Here is an 18304-nt window from a genome sequence, read left to right on the forward strand (position 1 = left end):
CAGAGCCAGGCTCGCTGCTCCCCTTTGCTTCCAGTCTTTCCGTAAAGCTAAGCTAAGCTAGGTTTCCTGGTTGCAGCCTCATGTGAAATGGACAGACATGGTGAGCGTGGTACTGCTCTTCTCACCTACTGCAAGACTCAGTAAGAAAAGCAGGCGAGTGTGTTTCCTAAAACAGAGAGCTAAATGCAGAACACGTCAGAAATGGGCTCTGACGAACAGCTGCGTCCAGTGTCACAGCTGGAGGTTAACCAGAAAGATCATCCATCTATCTCCCTCTATGGCGTCAGCGACAGGTGAGCTCAGAAAAGAAACACACTTTCAAACAGCATCGCAGTTTTCTATCCTTTGTGATTTTGTGTTATTCGCCCTCTTCTTACAGAACAGGAACGCACAGATCTCTCTTTTTTCCTCTTGGTTGTATGTTTCAAAAACAATGTTGTTATTTTCACATAAGGTTACCTAACAGCCGCTCGGTAAGAAGCACACAGCACGGGACATTGTGTTCCGAGAGTAAATGGCATCCTTTGAGGTAAAAGCCTAACAAGTGGTTGAGACCTGAAAGAAGTATTGTGATGCTGGTAGTAGACTAACAAGACCATATAACAGGTGTTAGATTGAAGGAAAAAAAAGCGTCACTTTTAATTGGCTCTAGTTATGTTCTGAATCCAACTACAGCAGAGTGTAATTTTTCCCTCTGCAAAGAGATGAAGTGTGGAGGCTGCAAAATGGTGATACTCGAGTAAAGTTCAGTCATTTATTGGTTACTGATCACTATGGGTATTAACTTTATTATGGTCACGATTCCAATTAGATTTTATTGCAGTTTGTTAATAGTTTTATTTGCTTTTATTCCGTCTGAACTGGCATGCAACTTTGTTCCACAGGAATCAATGACCGGACTGTGGGGAAAGATAAATCTCTACCCACCTCGGGGAAGTTCTGCAGCGCAAAAGCTTTGGCCATGTTATGGAGCTCCGTGCAACTCATAGCTTCAGCCATGGCCAGCACTCCCAGACAGTTAGCCGCAGTCAACTGTTTCTCTGCAGTCGATAAGCAAAGACAGCGGAGACAGACGGAGAGAATAAGGACAGAGAGACCAAAATAAGAAAGAAACAAAGACACGGGCAGATTGATTAAGACAGAGCAAAAACATCAATCAGTCATCCATAAAAAGATCACAGGCGTGGAGAGCTACAGAGGCAGGTAGCACAGACCCACAGCCTGTATCTGCCTGAGACTAAGGGAGAACAAGTATAATAACTCAAAACAGCTCCGAGGACAAACAACGAGGGGAATCGATCGCTCACAGCCCAGGCAGGAGGCGGCGGATGGCAGGGAGCGGGATTTGGGATTAGCCGGGCCACTTTAAAGAAGTCCTGTCAGATCTCAGAGTCTACTACACACACACACACACACACACACACACACACACACACATAGCTGAGAATATATGAAACTACCCTGATAGCCATGCCAGCGGGGAGAAGGCTTATGCTACTGTCTGTGATCTCTTGTAAGGGTGCAGCATTTAAGGTGGTGTGTCTGTAATTGTAGTTTTCTTTTTCTTTTTTTTTTTGTTGTGGTAGTGAAGCGCGCACACACAGGCGTGGATCAACTGGGTCAGCGGCCACTGAAAGAGGCCTGATTAAACAATAGCCATCAAAGGGAAGCAACGCCAGGCCTTTTATCACCGAAGACAGAGTCTGAGCGTCTTTCCTAAACAAATATCAGCCAGTAAAGGTCACATAACATCTGCTAAATCACAACTAAACAAAAGCCAAGCCAAAGACCAAATAAAAGTGGGCCACACGCCGCATCAAAGCGGGGGTCCGGAGCTAAACAAAACGCTGTCTGAAAATGCCCCTCTGTTCTGCCATTATGAGCAGACGAAGTGTTATTCCACCGTGCATGTTCGCATACAGACTAAACAGCCAGGTTTCCAGTTGTATTTGCTGCATAAATGCGCGCTACAGAGGGCGCCCGCAGCGTGAAAACAGCTGAAAACCCCTCCCGCTGTGGCCAAAATCCGAGCAACGGTTGAAACTTGGGGCATGTTGCTAATGCACTTTAAATGTGATCATAAAAGAGCCGTGATTTCCCACAGCGACAACAGGCGCGCAAGAAGTGACTATTTGTTTGAATCTGCGCATAAAAGCCAACGCGGTATAAGTAGGTCGAGGAGATGTTTGCCATTTCTCCTCAGTGTATTTGTTACAAACTTCAATAACATCTGACACTGTATCCATTTCTCTTTGCTCAAGGACGCACGCTTGCGCCTCCATTTCTCCCCTTCAAATGTGCTGAAATGTCATGAATCTTGTCGGGGAAGAATGGATTGACGTCTCCCTGGCAATGAAGTCTACAAATGGCTTCCCTGTTTTCCCTGGTCTTTTGCCCAAATTGAGAAAAACAAATCAATAGCACGGGCTGCTGGTTCTCTTTTACCTCCCTTTCACTCCCTTCCTGCCGCTGACCTTTTTGCTAACATCAACTTCCCTTGTGTTACAGATAGCCAAAACAATTTAGTAAATGGAATGCAAAACGTGACATTTGCAGCTTTTTGGTTGCCGTTTTTGGTTGGTTACCCGCTAAAATCTGGAGCATGCCATTCTGCTTTTCATGTGACCCCTTGGGCTCCAGTAAAGCCCCTCCCCTCCTTTGCTCCACTTTCCACACCTTGTCAGAGTATCAATCTGTTTTGCTATTTTGCGATTCCATCACGGTTCAGTCCAGAGGATTTGACATTTAAGTGACAATTGCTGCCTGACCTTTTTATAAATCTGCCCCCCGTGCTTGGTCCTGCCCACTGGGACGAGATCAGAGGCACCGTGCCCAACTTGGGGCGTAAGCGGGCAGAATCGCCGCACGGCTGCTCGCTTTGGAAACGCGACAAAGAGGAGTGTGATGTGCCAGGGTAGGAAATTTCAGTTCTGCTCAGGACATCCTGCACGGCTGTGCACGGTGATGAAGCATGACAACGTGTGAAGGCTGCAGATGCTGCATGTAGCAGGAAAGGTCGCACAGGAATATCTGATGTAATGAGCATGCACACTTGCTAATATAAGCGGATAACACTTGCACACGTTCACACACGACCCCCCCTCCCACCTCCCGGTTTCTGAGCTGCTCCTACCTAGGAAGGAGACACAGACTTTACAGAAGGTGTTGAACTGGAACTTGTTGGCGGCCTCCAGCAGCGTCTTGGCGTTGGCTGAGTCGATGACCAGCGACCCCGTGTAGACGAACTCGAGCAGCAGCTCCAGCACGTCGGCGCTGATGTTGCTCATGTTCAGCTCCAGCACCTCCCCGCTCCGCGTCTCCCCCGACGACCTGACCAACCAATCACGGCAGAGAGAGGCGAGTTAGGGATGCTCTGAGAGGAAAAGCATGGAGACAAGAGCAAAAAGAGGATAGGGACACAGATACGTGTACACACGACACCCATAACACACCTGGGCCAGTACGAGAGTGGGGAGAAAATAAGAGAATCATTACACAATAAGATAAGAAAGTAAAGTGGAAAAAGGGACAGAAACAGAACTTTGGATGGTTTCTACGTTTCTATGAGACTAGCAGATTTGCAACTATATTGCTGCATCTGAAACAAAATGTCCTCTCTGAACAAAGATTAGGCAAACAAAAGTTATTGCTTTGTTTCAACAGGCATGCTTATCACATATGTGTTTTCATGTATGCATAGTTTTAGAGGTGGACATGCATACATGGCAGGGTACATATGAGCTATCAGACAGAAAACAGAGAGAAAGAAAGTGACAGCACAGTTCATACACTGACATATGACAGAATGTAAAGTATGCTGGCGGAGGCATGTTTGACCGGAGAGCTCTCTTGCTGTTTGCGAGCCTACACCGCTGCCGTGTGCATGTGGGATGTTAAAGTAGGAGTATGCACTCCTACTGGCATGGTGTAAGAGGTGCCAGGGAGTGCTTGGATGAGCAAATTAAATAGAATATGATATCCCTTCGCAATGCTGAGCCTGAGATGTGCAGGGAGGAGTGGAGGGCTGCTTTCAGAACTGGGCCACGTTGTGACTTCAACTGGGATCAAATGGCAGAGATTAGTTCACATGCAGGATCCCCCAGGGGAGGTATGAGAGAGTTAAATAACACCTCGCCACCCGTGTTTAATGTCCCATATGAAACAATAATCCACTCAAGGGCAAAATAAATGGAATCAAAGCCCTGCAGAACGCATGTTCCCACTCCTATGTCTCCCTTCCTGCAGCTATGGATATCCATGAAAAATAAAAAGCAGCCTACATTGAGATGGATGGAGGCTGTTTTTCTTCTGTCACTCATGGCAATACAATGATAACTCTCTGGCTGTTTCTGCGTGTGTGTGTGTGTGTGTGCATATGTGTGTGTCTCTTTTCCTTTTCTGTTGGAACCAGTTGGTTGGATTAGAAATCATGACAAACAGTCAGCATTTAGTGAGACACAGACAGCAAAACAAACAAGATGAGACAGGTAGACGAAATGGTTAGAGTGGAGATGAGAGAGGATAGGCTGGGGGTGGTGGTGGAGGGGGGGGGCGGAGGGAGTCGATGAGGAGGAAGCAAAAGGAAGGGAGGCAGGGCGAGACGGTTCTTCCACAGGGAGCCAGCAGCCATCCTTCTGAGGGAGGGGTTGGGTTGTTCCATGACTGTGCCTTGGTCTTTTAAATAAGAGATATCCCCGCCCACCCCCGAAAAAAATCCACCATCACACCTAAACAGAGCCTTTGTCCCCGCTGCAATAATCATCAGTAGCCTGTAGTGTATGAACTGAGACATTAGTCGTCATTTAAAGCGCACTCAGGAGGTGAGAGGGGAGAAGGACATCCAAAAATAAAATAAAAGACAATGGCATTTGTCTCTGGATGGACATTGGCTGGAAAAACCAAGGCAGTTACTCTTTTTCCTCCTGCAAAGCAAAAAGCCACATAGTGTTATTGCCCTTTTTCCGCACAAAGCCCTGCAGTGGGGGCAGGTAGTAAGACAGAAAAGAGGGAAGGGGAGTGTCGTTCAGGGTTAAAGTGATGGAGGGAGGTGGGGAAGAAAAGGGGAGGGGGACAGAGCTAAAAATAAAGGAAGAGCATGCTCATCAACCTGCTCAATTAGTGCAATAGGTACCAGCTCGAGTGGCAGTTTGTTTTGTCTGAGCACTTATGTTATGGAAATGACTTTTCTGGAGCTTCTAAAAGAGGTGGATATTTATGCTGCGTCTGATTGCAGACTTGAATTTAAATAGTGACAGAGGGAGGCAGGGAGGACAGGAGAGACAGAGGAGGAGAGAGAGGGCGAGGAGGGGGGAAAAAAAGATGGGCACACTCAGGCAAAGAAATTTGTTTGTGAAAAATGCACCACTTATTCAAGAGGAAGTCTTAAAATCAGCAGAGACTGTCAAAATGGTGGTGAGCAGAGGCGGAGAGGAAGGAGGGGAGCTGCAACACACACACACACACACACACACACACACAATTCCAATACATCCTTCAACCTAAAAAAAGCCCATTTTACAGGGAATACATTTAGCTTGTTCTTACAAGACCATCTATTCGGTGGAAGTACATCCACTACCAAGATATGTTCAGATAGGAGCTTATTCAGATGCAAAGCCTGCACTGTCTGGGCTAAAAAAGGCTTTTACATGTTCTGTCACAACATAAATCAGGCATAAATCGTAAAAATAAACAAGCGTAATGCGGTGGCTTTATCAGCGTCGGGATTCATGTTTCGCCAGTGTTTGCTTTGTGGCATTGAGGCCGCGGTATTCCCGTCCGTAACATCAGGTGTGATACGGGAGACTTGAAGGCTACGTGGCGGGAACGAGTCCAGTTTGTGTCAGACGCTCTGAAGGACAAAAAGGACAGGATGACAGGTGGAGAGTTTAAAAGCCCGAAACCTCCGTCCAAGTGTGAACACGGCGCCATCAGCGTGAGAGGAAAAACCCGAGCGTGGGCATTGGATTGACAGAGCTCCTGATACAAAAACTTTACTTAAACATACAAGTTTGTCACCTTTGTGATGTCACTGCAAGGCTCGCTGCTTCACCATCACAGGGTCAGTTCAGCAAAATAAAAAAAAGGCATTTTCTCACCCACCTTAAGTGGCTTCAAGCCGTGCAGACAGTTTTTATTTGACCGGGTGTAGAACAATCGATCGCTCAGATTTTTGCCATCACCCAAATACAATAGAGGTCAACGCAATTTCATTTGTGGTCACTGTGGGTAATCCACATCCTTCACTGTGACCAGTCTTCATGAAAACTACTCTCTGTATTAATATTTTCACTTTTTTGTTTTTTTTTAGGGGTCCCTTAATAATACTAACATGCTAAATTAGCACGTGGTGTGAAAATCCTTGAACTCTTGGATGACAGCTTGCATGAAGCGCAACAGCTAGCCTTATGTGGCAGTTTAGGGGTGCTGATTACGCTAACGGTCAAATCTCACAAACGAGCACACGCTCGGGAACAGGTGGCCTCGACCGGGCGGACGCTCACATGAGGAAACCTCACGGAAAAAAGGATGACCGCCTGTTGTTACCGCAAAGAACCACTGCTGTCATTTTTTAATGCCGTGAGCAATACTGCACAAACAAAAGAGCATTCACCTCCGTCGTATATGGGTAGCTGCAGAAATCACACACACAGGTGTCTCCAAACTTGCCATCTGCATGGTTAGATATCACTAAGTGAGACAATATCATTTGAAATTTGGGCGAACTGAACCTTTAAATACAGCAAGTCAAAACAATCTAGGTGGAGTATGACAGTGTCCCGTCTTCCCCCTCAGGCTGAACGGAGCAGCAGAGGGCTGAAGAGTGCACTCAGGGCTGAGCAGCGATGTTCACACGGGACCGACGCCGTAAAGGGCTTCAACGCAGCCCTCTACCCATCTCGTAGCCATAACACTCTCTGACTCACGAGCATGGAAAACTCACGGGTCGGCAGGGGGAGAAGAAGGGAGAGAAACAAATGGCATGAAGGCATGTGTCAGGACTGCTCAAAGATCCTGGAGCCTTTTTTACATTACTGTGGCGGCGAGATGCAGTGGCCATAAATTAAATGCCTGCAGAGCACACTTATTGGAAAATCCTGAGGGGTAAAATGGAATTACCGGAGATGATCTGTCTGCATGCACTGTGCACTGGCCCTTTAAAGGGTAGGGTAATAGGTTTTTGGGCGGGGGCGAGGGCGGACGTGCGCGTACATTTTCGGAGCGGCATTACATCCTTCAGCTATCGTGGGGTGAGATGACAGGTCGAATGAACGCATGCTTTAGGGGAAGCCTGAATACTTGAGGGTGGGCAGTGGAAGAGCACACTGGAAAGACGAGGCGGGGGGGGGGGGGGGGGGGGGTTGAAAGCTGAGCATCTGAGAAGATTTGAAATTTGCCAGGTAGAAGCACCATTTTAAAAATGTCTTTGAAAACTCATACCTACTGTGACTGAGGTGTAGCTCCAAAAAAGACATTTTCTACATTTTTTAAACAAATTTTTGTCATTAATTTGCCATTCCAAGCTGCTAAATTTGGGCTTTTTGCCAATTAAGCCTTCAATTTCTTCAGTGAGTCACTGGGTTGGTTGGTTGGTTGGCGTGTGTGTGTGTGCGTGTGCGTGTGTGTGTGTGGGTAAGCCAGGGAAAATAAGTGTGATGTGCACTCCCTCACCCTCCAGTATTACACCTCTACTTTCTACAGACTAATGGCAGCCTGCCTGGATAACACACAAGAATTATGTCCTTGCATCCTACGCACACACGCATGCACAAACACACAGTAAAGCATGCATGCAGCTTAACATGCGCGCACAAACGCACTTTCCCAGTTTTCAAGCACATAATGCGCACACAAACACACACACACACACACCATTGTGGTTTATAGCGAGCTGACAGCGGGCCTGAATGGCACTGAATGCCTCCTGAATGAGATGGGCGAGGGAGGGCGGGCGGGACACAGAGCATATAAGGAGATGAAGTCTCTCTCTCTCTTGTTTGACCTCATAAAGATGTGGACAGTAGCGAGCCACGTGTAGCCTCAGCATAATTCCAGCTGCACTGAAAGAGTGACCTGAGCTGCACATGGGAGGCCGTAACTCAATGACAGACAGGCCTTTGGCTCGCTTTGCTCCTCTCTGACCGAGCTTGCGACACCCTCGCCTGGCTGCAAACGCCTCGCAGCTACGGCCAAAATCGACTCCTTCTCTCCCCTTCGTGCTCTCGGCCCGCTCTCGCTTTTGATTTTTTTGTTTTTGCTCTCTGTCTGTCCTTTCCTTGTCAAATTTTCACTCCTGTCGTGCTCTCATTACCACGAAGTCAAAGTGCTGCATGTCTTTAAAACAAGCAGCCACTGTTGACGGCGCCATGTTAGCATAACATGACGACAACGACGAACCGAAGACACCTTCCAAAAATGAAAAAATTAGTGTAACAAATTCATTACATATTCTCCAGTGTGAAGTCAAACGAGAAGACTTGTATTTTACACGTAATTTCAAGAAAAATGACAGTGTTATGACAATAAATCAAAGCAGTCTTACAATTAATTAACCAATTAATGAGAACTTGCTCTATTAAACTGTCAAATTAAACAAGAAAAATCAGACAGTGTAGGCAACAGCAGGCATGAGGATGAGCTTGATGAAATTCAGCCCGCTCCTCTGGGAGCCCCCGTGTATTTCAGGGGCAGACGAGACAATCTGATAGACAGGTTGACCAGCATGGGGGCTTCAGTTCCCGCCAAAGTCACTTCAGTCTCTCAGGAAGCTTCTGTGCCACTGTGAAGGTCAAAGGAAGATTCGGCGTCTCTTTTCTATTCACGGGGTGTGTACGAGTGTGGCTGTCATGAAGACGAGCGGTCCGTGGCTCTTTCTACCTCTCCTCTCTCTGGTCTTCCTCGCCCCGTTCCCATTCAGGAGGAACAAGCGCATCGGAGGCGAGCGAGGAGGCCGCGGCGGCTGATAAGCAGCTCGCCGCTCTCTGATGAGCTCGCGGCGGAGGCGGCGTGGCTGCGGGGCAAAGCGGCGAACTCCCCTGAGGCACGCCGCACGTCTGTCTGTTTGTCTTTGTCTCGGCACTTCATCCCTAGCCACGCAGGCCAGCGCACGCGCGCGCACACACACACACACACACACACACACACACACACACAAACAACACCAAGGCAGCAAAACAACTTTGTGTCCAGGGGACTCTCAATCAAGCTGAAAAACCTGCAAGGATTTGAAGTAAGGATGAGGACGTTAGGGAATTATGGTATTCCCCACCCCGAAAAACAAGGCAGATAAAACACAGATGTACTTGCGCTATCACAATGTACACAGTCATACTCGCGCATGTACACACACATCTAGAGACACTTAAAAGGTCTGTAGCTGACACACGCGCGCACACACACACACTTGTATGCAAACAGGCAAACCACAGAAACAAAACAGCCCATGAAGACAAAAAAATATGGAGTATGAAGGGCAGAATACTAGGGGAATACTTAGATCCACATCAAATGAATACATTAGTGAAGGGTGGTGTTAACCTGTGAAAGTGGTGGTTCAGTAAGCTGTCTTAGATGTGCCTTTGTTTTGTCCTTTGTTTATGACTCTGAAATGTCTTTTTTATTACACTAACCATGATTTATTAGCATATGAAAAGGCTGTTTTGCAGCAAAAACTCAAGAATTAGCAACAGAAAAATATAGTAGCTTGGGAGACAAAAATCCCTCTGCCCCTACAGAAGACAGCGTGGCTTCAGCGAATTACCACCCAAAGTGTAGAGTGTGTGATTCTTTTGTTTTGGCCCTTCGGTGAGTTTTAAAACATCCCCAGTCATGGAACATTTTCACTGCTCATTAAAATGGAAATGTGGTTAAACTGCCCTACATGGGGAGGAAAGGTAATGACGAGGGTTGACCTTTTTTTTTTTCTCCACTTTCAGATACATTCATTTGAGCGGGAAGAGGAAGGAGTGGCTGCTGGCCCTGTGCTAGGAACCAAAGTCTTCACACACCTGCAAGAGAGAGAGGGGAAGGGAAAAAAAAAGAAAGAAGGAAAGAAAGAAAAAAAAAAAGCAACACAAATGCGCCCTATGAAAAGAACAGATTCGATCAACAGCTGGTGGGAGGGGAAGCGAAGGCAAACCTTTTCACCAGGTCCTTGAAATACAAGCTGCAGGAAGCTAGAACATTTTGGTGGACTTCAAACTCTTTGCCTTCAACAATAATTTTCAGGTCTGTAAACTCTTTCGCTCTGCGCTGCTGGTTCAGCTCCTTCAACATCTCTGTAGAACAAGAAAAAGAAACAGACAACGCCACATGTGGGTTTAGAACTTCCTCTCTTCCATACATACATGAGCAACAACAGCATGGCAACAAGAAACAGAGCAAAACGGCTGAAAAGTGCAGATTGCGGGACACAATATTGCTGGTCTTAAGGAACAGTGTTCATTTAATGATAGAGAGGAAGTGACAGATTTGATCAAACATTTCAGCAAAGGCAGAATGAGATGTGTATATAAATATGTAGCAGAAAAGGGCACATGTAAAACAGGCATAAATCACTCTCATATTCTACACCAAGGAATGTACAATACCCAAAGTACGCTAGTGGATAACACAGAACTAGGATTGAGGTCATGATTATGGGAAAAGACACTAGCGTAACTGTATTTGACCTCTGTAAATTTACACTAGAGCTTCAGTGAAGGGAAGCTGAATGAGATTAAAAAAAAAGAAGAAGAAGAAGGAGAAGGTGTGGGCTGGAAGCGGATACACTGTCAATGCATTATTCATAGTGAAAATAAAATTCTTTGGCCTCTCGCAGGTGCCCTGCTCGGTGAAGAGTTGACCTTCAAATGTCGCTCAATGAGAGAACAATTGCTTATCCCCAAATCCGAACACCAGCTCTGCTCCACCTCTCTCTCTCTCTCTCTCTCTCTCTCAGAGAACCCCCACCCCCCCCCACCCATCCTTGTATCCTCTGTGAAGAACAAAAAAAAACATGGACGAGGCACAATCTGAGAAAACGTGCTCAGAGCAAACCGGCGTGCTGTTGAAGGCCACAGCACACAATGACTTGTATAACGCGGCGTAGCAGCACCGTGGCGGGCCTGGCCTTACTGCGGCGCTGGGTCGGAGGCGCCTGTTTCTCTGCGTCCTAATGAGGCGCCGTGAGGGGATGCTGAGAGTGAAAATCAGCAGGAGACCAGCAACTTGTTCTACAGCCTTAGGCGGGAATAACCAACACTGCAGCTCCGTTAATCTCCCATCCAGAATGCCACTAAAAGAGCGCACTAAGAGACTCAAACAGTAAGCCACAGACACGATAATGTGGAACGCTATGATTACAGCGGGAGCCAGCTTCCATAATGTCGTCTTAGAATGTGCAGAGCGTTTCACAGAGACTGCGGGCTGGCGTGCGCGGTAAACATCTATTGGCACGACGCGCAGTCTGTGATGTATAAAGGCACGTATTCCACGCTGGGGAAAGATTAGTATAAGATACACGATGATTCAGATAAGAAGAGGTGGCAAATCATCCCTTTATCAGCAGAGAGGGCTACTTTTCTCGAATCTTGTCTGGATGCGACCTTCTCAATCCGAACGGCGGATTCGCAGGGTCATTTGCGGCGTGCGCGCGCGGATACGCGTACGTGCTTTACGCTGTGTAGGCTTTAAACGTGGGAAACTGATCGGCCTTGTGATTGCATTGGGGACGCCCGGGCTGAAATGAAGGAGTTTGTCTTTATCATCCTGAAAGAGGTCTGCGTTCACGCCAGACTCAAAGCAGGGATTTAATTAACCTGGAATGACACTCGCCCCTCTATTTGGCTGGAATAACCACTCATTTAGCTCCTTCCATTCTCCTGACTGACACTGGGAGCTCAGCTCTGAATTAATTCGGTAGATGAAATTATACAGTATAAAGACACATGACAAATAAGGTGCAATTCAGAGGCAGGGCTTTGGTAAAAAGCCTTTTTCTGTGAGCGGCGCATCCTTCAGAGTTATCGCATCAGCGAAATAATGGTCAGAAAGAGAATGACCTGGTCATTAGGCACTCTGAATACCAAATGGGGGGAAAAAACAACAATAGATACAATTTTTGACAATATGTGTGCTGTGCGTCAACTAGATGCACAGCTGCAAGGTGAGAGCGAGCCACGCACACGCACACACGAACACAAAGGCTGCCATTTGCCTCTTTCATCCACCTCTCTACGTCGCCCTCCACATTCCACTCCACCGCCGCTTGTCAGTTGGCCAGCTATCTGATTACCGTGTGGGCACGGACCGTGAATGGTGAATACACAGAAGTTTTGAGTTTGCATTAGTGAATCTCCGGCGACCGATATGGCTCTCACCTCCAATCAGCCACACCGCATACCATCCATTTGCCCCCGGGAGTAGAGAAAAGTGAGAGGGGGAGACGGAGAACTCCACTTGTCAGCAAACAATGGCCGCCTCCCTCAGAGCCGTGCGGACACACCTGAATGCGTGATGGAAAAGCTAATTATGGCTTCTGGGGGGTGGACGGGTGGATGGGTGGGCCCCCGCAGAACACCTCATCACCACCGGGGACCATGAAACTGCACATGGCACCCCCATTCTCAGGCTTGGCATGGAGCGTGGTGAGGCGCGGCCATGTTCAATGGGACCGCGGCGGCTCTGAAACGCCAAATGTCTCAATACTCTTAAAGGGGAATCTCTTGAGGAGAGTCCAGATGGATGAACAGTGGTGAGGTTTGTTTTGTGGGGAGTACACAGAAATTCTCACAGGGGTGCACTGCGCTACAGTCCTCGAGTATATCATGGACTGCCAACAGTGATGAAATGTGCTAGCGTAGTTTCCTGCCCCAAAGCCGTTTACAACAACAACAAGGCCCTGAGCTCGCTCTTCGTGATTGGTCGACACACCGCGCAGGGGGTATAAAAACACTGCCAGCTCTGCTCTTCAGCCTAGTAACTCTACTGTCAAACGTCCTGGCCAATGGCGTCCTCCGGTGCGATTTCCAGTAACCTATCGCGGCGCTCCGCGCCTCTCTACTGTAAGGTGCAGTGAGTGGCTCACTGAGCTGTGATAGGCCTGCTGTAAGAAGGGCAACGCAGCACGCCATTGGTGGCTGAACTTGGAGCCATTTTAGGGTTCCACATGGATTTCACATGTGCCTCTGTGGACCCCACCATTTTGTGGTTACACCAAAATCTGAACTTTGACATACATCTTCATTAACTGGGAATATTTTCTTTCTTTTTTTTGGAGCAACTAGCCAACTGGCCTGGGCCGCTGTGTGCAATATGCTGAAAAGTCAAGGGCAGTCATTATGTGACCGCTGAGAAGATGACCTGAGAGAAGAGGGTTTTTGTTTCCTTTAAGGACAAATCGGCTCAAATGGTTTCTGAAATTAAAAAAATTCAACTAACAAAAATAAATAGAAATTTCTCACAACGCACTCAATCAAATTTTCAACTCTGCATCTTTAAAATGTTTAAATTTTTATAATCAGAAAGCTAGCGATGTGTTGACCAAATACAAAATGAGGACGAGTGGTAAAACATTAAAAAATTATTCTTTTTTTTTTTTTTTTTTTTTACAATATCTTTAAAAACTCTTTCAGAGCAGGTAGAAGGAGATTACATGGTAGAGAAGGCTGATATGACACCGCCGGAAATACAACTTACATAGAAAATACAGGAAAATACTTCCTAATTTTGATGAGAACTGTTCGTTTTCCTTTTAACTGGATGTAACTGGGTGTTGCGCAGCAGAAAGGACACTGATGTGTTCACTTTCCAACTTTCAACCATCAATTCCCACCAACCCTCGCAGCTTAATTACCCAGAACAAACCAGGCGAGCTGATAAGAATTCAATGTTAAACTCCGCCATGATGGGTTCTTGTAAGCTTGGAGGAGACTATAGTGTAACATATCTTTTTTTTACTGAAGTGGTGATCATTTTTCACAGCTTATATGAAACAGAAATGACTTTTTATCTCCAAAGCAACGAGATGATAAAGCTATAAAGCTGTTCCTTTAATACTATTTTCTTTTTACTTTGTGCTCTATGGGCCGAAAAAAAATCCTTAGAAACAATTTCAAATGAATAAAAATGAATCGAACTAGATGTCGTACTTTTTGATTATTATTTTTCAGCAATATGAGCTGTGTATCTATTCAATATAAAACCAATTTGATAACCCAATCACATTAAATATTAAAAAATAAAGGTGAATTAAGTATATTTACCATTCCAAATATATTATTATAAATGTGTTTGTATTTCATCGCAGGCAATGCCACCATGACCAAAATTATATGAAAAAATAAATACATAAATAACTGACAATGATTAAATCTAAAATCACATCAAAGATCAAAAGATCCTTTAATGTTAACCTTTAAAAAACAAGACAAATCGAATGCTTCCCTCACATTTGACCATTCACATGATGATAACTAGCATTACTTGTCCGTAAATTACAATTTGGAAAGTTGAATTGAACGAAGCGTCTTTTTAAAGCAGCAGAAGCAGCACTGGCCCAGGACTGAAGAGGATCACACCGAGGGAGTCCGATCAAAATAGGCTTCGTCCTACAAAAACCCTTTTGATGAGCAGGAACGTTTGAGAAATTCCATTTCAAAGAATAACTTGCAACAGAATAAGAAGAGTGGGCCAAGAGTGTGACTCACAGTAAATGCACACAAAAGAAATCTTTTCTAAGCAGAAAGCTTTCCGTGTTGGGCTCCCCAAAAAATGCATTTCCCCTGCCGAGAACAGAGGGCCTGAAACCCCACAGCGAAACACTACACGATAGTGTCAGGAGGATTTACGAAGGATATTCCCATGTGAAGTGGCACGATAATCATAAAATAGAATAAGGATGAATGAACGATCAGATATTAATTATGGGTTCAGTTGTTGTTGTCGCAGCTTCCAAAACGCTGATCTGAGCAGCAGGCAGATGGATATTAGGAAAAAAGCTGCTTTTTCCCTGCTGACTTTGATAAGGCAAACACTTTCAGTGGCTTCCCTGTTTCTAACTGCACACATTAAATACACCCACGTGCAGCATTCAGGCAGAGAGATGGTCAAAAGTTCACTATCAGCACAAGTTGTTGGATCATGTAATCTCTATTCTGCAACCTGAGGTCCAAAAGAGGCGGCCAAAAGGCTCTGATGCCAAGGAGCCATTTGCACGAAAGCTTCTTAAAGAATGCCTTCACTTTTTTTCTGTCTCTATCATAGTTAAGAAGGAAATGAAAGACTTGTGGAGACGACAGGCTTCTGTGAGCAAGCTTTCTAAAACAGCAGAAGTTCAATAAAATAGAGCTGTACGTGTTCTAACTTTAAGAAGGCATTTAATTAGAATAAGAAGGCAAAAAATATGTGTTTCTGTTGTGTATAATCCCACAATGTACAGGTGTAAATGTGAAAAAAACTCCTCACTGACATTTTACATGTTTCTGTGGGATTTCATTATTTAAGTATTTCATTAGCATGCATTTAGGTATGCTCCAAAGTTGTTTGTCTTAGCCAAGAGAAACAGAAGGAGGGAAACTTTATGGAAAATAAAATCTGAATTCTATTAAATTTAATTTGCATGTTTGCTTCATCTAAGTCAAACCTCTATGTTGGCAAAAAGATTCATGTTAGTCTTTCTATTAGATTTTCTTATTTGTTTACTTTACTTGCACTCATTAGGCGTAAGTAAAGTTATTCATTTAATTTGCTTGTAATTAATAAACCAAAATGTACAAATTTTCCATTAAATTTTACTTATCCTGGAAGTTGTATTTTTTATGTTAAATTATCGTATATTTTAGATAATTTTTTTGGAATATTCCTGGATCCCTGATAAGTGAATAACAAAAGCAAACTTCTGCAATAAAATTTAAATAAAATTAATTAAAATGCTACAAATAAAGAAAAAAAATGCACTTTTGTATTCATCACCTAAATGTTGTTGTTTATGTAAGTTTTTTATATTCTTACATACATACATACATCTTTTTTGATATAGCCAATATTTGATTGAATCAGTACTAAAACAGATTATTTTTGAAATAGAATTTGTTTTCTTTCTTTCACAATTTCTTATTTTCCACACAAAATCCAAAAAAATGATAAAATGCACTGTAAAATCCCACTGATATGAATTCTGTCAGCACAAAAGGCAGCAACCACTCTTCAAAAGGAAAGCTTCACTTCTAACACCACCCCCTTCCGCTCGGGTCAGCTCATTTCAAAAGCCATGGCGGCTAAATGTCAGGCTTTAACAGGTGCAAAATGTCATGAACACCAATCAGGCCCCTCATCTTGATGCCATCTTCTGCACAAACGATGCCTGACGTAGATAAAAGCCCAAAGATCCCATGTGTGCCACAATCCAGCCTGGGTCTCTTTCAAGGCGAAATTACTCTAAGCAGCCTCTACAACATACCTCTAACAATCACCGCCACATTCATTTCTGGAGACGTCTCAACAGTTTGCGCCTACTCCCAGCAAATCAGCTCATGCAAGGCATCAGAAATCCTCGAGACCCCTTGAGTCTCTAGCTGTCCTGATTTCAGTCTGCGAGAGAGCAGTGGCACCATAGAGCCTTGCAGAATAGTCCATGATGAGGACGCTTTATTTTTTCCCCTGCTCAAATCTGCTGAGCTGAGCTGCTTGAGCCTCGCCACTGCCGTCAAAGAGCCCGGACTGAGCCGAGGGGAGACGCTATGACAGAGAAAAGGGAAATGGGAACGAGAGCGTGAGGAACTCGGGCCCCTCAAAGACGCCGTCTGGGGCCTTTTGTTGCCTCCTCCAATAGGCATGCGAGAAAAGACCTGGAGTGGCAAAAAGCTCTGCTCTGTCCTGCACTGCACACTCAAACCTCTACATAGTACACCCTCTGGACCACTGGTCAAGACGTGTACGCGCATACACACACATGCAAGCAAACAACTGGCACTAGTGGAACAAAGTCAAGGCAAATACAAGAACAGGCTCAGAGGAGGAAGCACAACAAGAAACAAATGGAGGCCTGGGAGCATCCGTGCGGCCTGCTGCAGCAGCGTGACAGCATGTCATGCAATGTTCTCTTGCTCTTTGTTTCTGTGTGTAGAGAGAAGAGGAGAAATTCTCCGGTCCCTGGATGGTGCACTGGCCTCCTCATTAGCCAGGCAGGGGGGGACACTAGGTGACAAGCGGTCATACTTGCTCAAACAATTTTTAACAAGAGGATACTCCTTTGGCTGGCGAACAAGAGCTCTTCCTTCCTTCCTTCAGGCGCTGCAAAGTCTGGTCATAGTGTAACAAAAAAAAAGAAGAAGCTGCTGCAGACTCTGTAAATGTATACTGAAATGGCAAATGTTGCCGAAGACTGTCCTCTGAAGACAGAGGTAGAAATACGTACTGCACGCAAATACTGTAGATTGCAAGTCAGGCTGGTTACAGTTCACAGGAGGTTAAAATTTACATTCAGTGCTGCAGTTATGACATTACAGCTCAAAGAGTCTCCTCCCTGGCTGATGCAGCTATTTTAAACCCCAGTTCATAAGAAAAAAAAAAATTACTGGAACAGAGTTACTGCTTCTGAAACTACCAAAATTTAAGAGAGGGAGGCTTTTTTTTTTGGAAAACGGTTGCCTAAGAAACTCTGCAGTGAGCCTTAACCTGTCTGCGTTACTTACACTTTAGTGCACTTACGTTATTCGAAAACGAAAAAATAAAAAATGAATAAAAATAATCAGGAATTGAAATGATGCTGACATGGACAAGCCGGCTACATTTTTGAAAGCAGGTACGCTTTCAGGAAAATAGTGCCATTTACAGCCTTCCTGTCTAAAGTGTAATGATGTTTTGACTGCTGTGGTCTGTTAAGATGCACAACTCCTGATGCCAGCTCACAGCAGATCAGTAAATCATAGTTTCTCCAGGACGGCAGCAGGATGCAGAGGATTCAGCCTCAGAAATATATGTATTACAGCCAATTACTACATTGTGTGTGCTAAGGAATTTGCTCACTGTGCCTTTGCAATATCGTAATATTTAAAAAAAAGTGCTTTTATTTTGGAGGAAAAGTGTATGCGTTTTATTTTTTGGTGGTTTTAAAGCACATTAAATAGCAGAAAACTTGAATACACAAGCAACATACATGAACAACACATTTTTTCAAAGATAGCTTTGTTTGCCGTGTATAATTTTTCCATTTCAGCCTGGAAAATGCCAAAAAATAAAAGAGCAAAGCATCCACTGCTTCTCTTTGCTATCAGCGTCGAGTCTAACCTACAACAGACGCACCACAAGAATAACTTTCCCACAA

General features: G+C 45.0%; 1 protein-coding gene across 1 annotated transcript in view; it reads right to left on the bottom strand.

The window, feature by feature from the left end:
• LOC121622036 (kelch-like protein 29) overlaps nucleotides 1–18304 on the bottom strand; it is a 192619-nt gene that overhangs the window by 58172 nt on the left and 116143 nt on the right. Inside the window, exons 6-8 of the mRNA XM_041958822.1 lie at nucleotides 10139–10277; nucleotides 3134–3330; nucleotides 928–1040 (exon numbers count right to left, since the gene is read on the bottom strand). Of these exons, the coding sequence (XP_041814756.1) occupies nucleotides 928–1040; nucleotides 3134–3330; nucleotides 10139–10277 (449 nt within the window). The remainder of the gene's footprint in view (nucleotides 1–927; nucleotides 1041–3133; nucleotides 3331–10138; nucleotides 10278–18304) is intronic.

The sequence above is a fragment of the Chelmon rostratus genome, chromosome 18 (assembly GCF_017976325.1).
Source record: "Chelmon rostratus isolate fCheRos1 chromosome 18, fCheRos1.pri, whole genome shotgun sequence".
Classification (NCBI taxonomy): Eukaryota; Metazoa; Chordata; class Actinopteri; order Chaetodontiformes; family Chaetodontidae; genus Chelmon; species Chelmon rostratus.